Here is a 3179-nt window from a genome sequence, read left to right on the forward strand (position 1 = left end):
CCTTCTGTGTCTTCGACAGTTGTCATTGAAATTAGGGTCCACCCAGATAACCCAGGATGACCTCATCTCAAAATCCTTAATTATATCTACAAAGATCCTTTTTCCTAATAAGATCGCATTCACAGGTCCCAGGGGGTATGACTCGAACCTATCCTTCTGCAGGTCACCAATCAATCCACTGCATTTACTGCGCTATGCCGGGTGTCGAATACTTTACAGAATCTCCCCAAAGACCCCAGACAGCCCCATGAAGTGTATTCGCTTATTATCTCCATCTACCCAATGAACTCAGAGCGGTGCAGCACCTTGCTTGAGGTCACACAGGAACCAGAATTCAAACCCAGCTGTATCGGGCTCAAAACTCCAATTCTGTGTGAGGCACCAAAGAGGCTTCTGGTTCTGGGCCGGTCAGTTAAAGTCAGACAGTCAGGCAGTAGAAATTGTCTGACACGTTTGTTCTTCGTCAGCCCCTGGGCCAGGTGTTAGGAATACAGAGAAAAGGGAAGAAGGGCGCGTCCCTAAGGAGTTGCTGAGAGAAGAGGCAAGCGGGGAGAGCATATTATTTATCAGCCCTTTCAAAGCAGTACAATCAGATATGACTCCTGCCTTCTGGAGTGCTGCCCTCGGCCTGAGACACCCACAGGGGGCAACCGAGGCCAGGAGTCTGTCATGGAGAAAAGGACAAAGGAATAAAGTTCCAATCCAAAGGGAACGTGGCAAGTAGAAATAACATTTAAGCAGCACTTACTGGGCGCCATGGACTGTTTTGTGAATTTGACGTGGTCGTCGAATCCTCCCTGTTTTACAAGTGAGGAAACCAAGGCACAGAGAGCTTAAGTGACTTGCTCAAGGTCACACAGCTGGAAAGAGGCAGAGATAGGATTTGACCTCGACCCTGCATATCACCAGAGGCCCTGTTGTCGTTTTTTCAAATTGAGCTGAAATTCATATAACATAAAATTAACCATATTAAAGTGAACGATTCAGTGGCATTAAGTATTTCACAATGTTGTGCAACCATAACCTCTATTTTCAAAACATCTTCATTACCCCACAGGGATACCCAGTAGCAATTACTCACCATTCCTCCCTCCCCCAGCCCCTGGCAACCACTAGTCTGCTTTCTGTCTCTATGGATTTGCCTGTTCTGGACATTTCATATCAATGGGATCATGCAACCCGTGGCCTATTTTTTCTGGCTTCTTTCATTCAACATCATGTTTCCAAGTTTCATCCACATCGTAACATGTGTCAGAACTTCGTTCCCTTTTATGGTTCAGTAATATTCCATTGTATGGCTGGCCCACCTTTTGTTTATCCATTCATCTGTTGGTGGACATTTGGGTTGTATCTGCTTTTTGACTATTGTGAATAGTGCTGCTATGAACAAGTGTGTGCATGTAAAGTACACGCAACTTTTTAAATTGTTAATTTTATTTTATATGAATTATACTTCAATATTAAAAAAAAAAAGTAATGCTATCAGCTGATTGGGCCTAGAAGCAACAACAATAACCTCCGACCCCAATAGCAATGAACACACCCAGCACCCAGACCGTGGTTTTCCAAAGCCCTTCTCCAATAAAGGGAACTTAGGCAACTCGGGAAAATGGCTGATTCTAGGACTGGGGTGGGGAAGACATAAGACAAGCCCGGAACATCTTGTGATGCTAGAAAGTCATGTCAAAAGAACAGTGCCTGAAATAAAAATCTTACGGCAGAGGCTCCCAGTGGCCAAAGCTGGAACAACTTGGCCAACAACATAAATAACAATAGTACCGGATTATAACCTGAAGACCAAAATAACGGTTCAGGGATCCATGTGCGTATAAAGAAATGATTAAATAAACAAAATGGTGGAGATGGAACAACTCTTCCTCACAGGAAGATTCCAAATAATAAATAATTTAAGTAAATGTAGAAGGAATGAGATAAATGGGAGAATTACTAATAAACAAACACCAAAGTAATAATTTTTACCTACGCCATCCACCAATGAGTGTAAAAGCAGTGAGAGAACTTTAAAGGGAAATGAGATCTTTGCAGAGCCTCAAAGTACCTCAGCCAAAGTATTTACCATTTTTTGGTGTTTTTCTCGTAGTTTTAACATAGGTCCACCAGTTCTTCCATGTTCCTCCTTCCGTGGAGCTTCGTTGCCCCTCTCTGGGTGGAGGCTGAGAATGTTCTGTTTCTGGGCTTGAGTGGTGGTTACAGAAACGTGTTTCATTTGTGAAAATTCTTTCAGGTGTCCACTTATGATCTGCACACTTTTCTGTGTGCGTGATAAAAAGTTCAATTTGTTAGAATGCAAAAAAAGAAAGGAAAGAAACAGACTCGCTCTCCATTTTGGAGAGTTATGTGTTGATGTTAAAACTAATGAAAAGGAAAGAAATGATGACAGCTAAAGTCAGGATGGCTGTTACCCCTGGGGGAAGCAAGGGATTATGACCGGGGAGGATATGGGGTCAGGGGACTGACCTCTGCTGGCACTGTCCTATTTCCTAATCTGAGTGATGATGACACGGGCGTCCTATTTAAAATGATTCTTTGAATTGCACATGTATGTTTTTCATCTTTCAGTGGTGTCCTTGAGCCAGTTATACTGACTTGTGAGATGAGATTTTTAAGTTTCCAAGAACTTGGGGACATCACACTGACATTACACTGGTAGCTCAAAATTAACCAGGCAACTGCTATAAATCAGTTTTTTCAAGAGAGCCCATTATTAAACATTTCCCAGCATGCCACATCTCCTATATGTATATAGAATTAATTAAACACTTTAGATTATTATCTTTAATTGTGGAAAAATACATATAACATAAACTTTCCCAGTTTAACCATTTTTATGTACTCAGCTCGGTGGCATTAAGCACATTCACATGGTTGTACGGCTATCACCACCATCCATCTCCAGAACACTTTCATCTTGCAGAATTGGAACTCTGTCTCCATATGTACTCTTTTAATCCTTAAAATTTTTTCCATGAATTCTAGAGCTGAATGGCTCTGTTCCAGTTCCCAGCCCACCTCTATTTACTAGCTGACCTTGGGTACCTTATGTCACTGATCTGTTTCCTCGTCTGTACTCTGGAGATAATCTTAGTCTTAAGATTATGGCTCTCAAAAGTGTGCTTTCTGGACCAGCAGCATCAGCGTGTCCTAGAAATTGGTTGCAC

At 42.1% G+C, this 3179-nt stretch overlaps 1 protein-coding gene across 1 annotated transcript in view; it reads left to right on the forward strand.

Moving 5' to 3' along the window:
• Nucleotides 1-756: 756 nt before the first annotated feature.
• Nucleotides 757-3179, forward strand: part of RLN3 (relaxin 3) — a 4731-nt gene continuing 2308 nt past the window's right edge. The window contains exon 1 of the mRNA XM_011384512.1: nucleotides 757-808. Coding sequence (XP_011382814.1) covers nucleotides 757-808 — 52 coding nt within the window. The remainder of the gene's footprint in view (nucleotides 809-3179) is intronic.

Source organism: Pteropus vampyrus, unplaced genomic scaffold (assembly GCF_000151845.1).
Source record: "Pteropus vampyrus isolate Shadow unplaced genomic scaffold, Pvam_2.0 Scaffold583, whole genome shotgun sequence".
Lineage (NCBI taxonomy): Eukaryota > Metazoa > Chordata > Mammalia > Chiroptera > Pteropodidae > Pteropus > Pteropus vampyrus.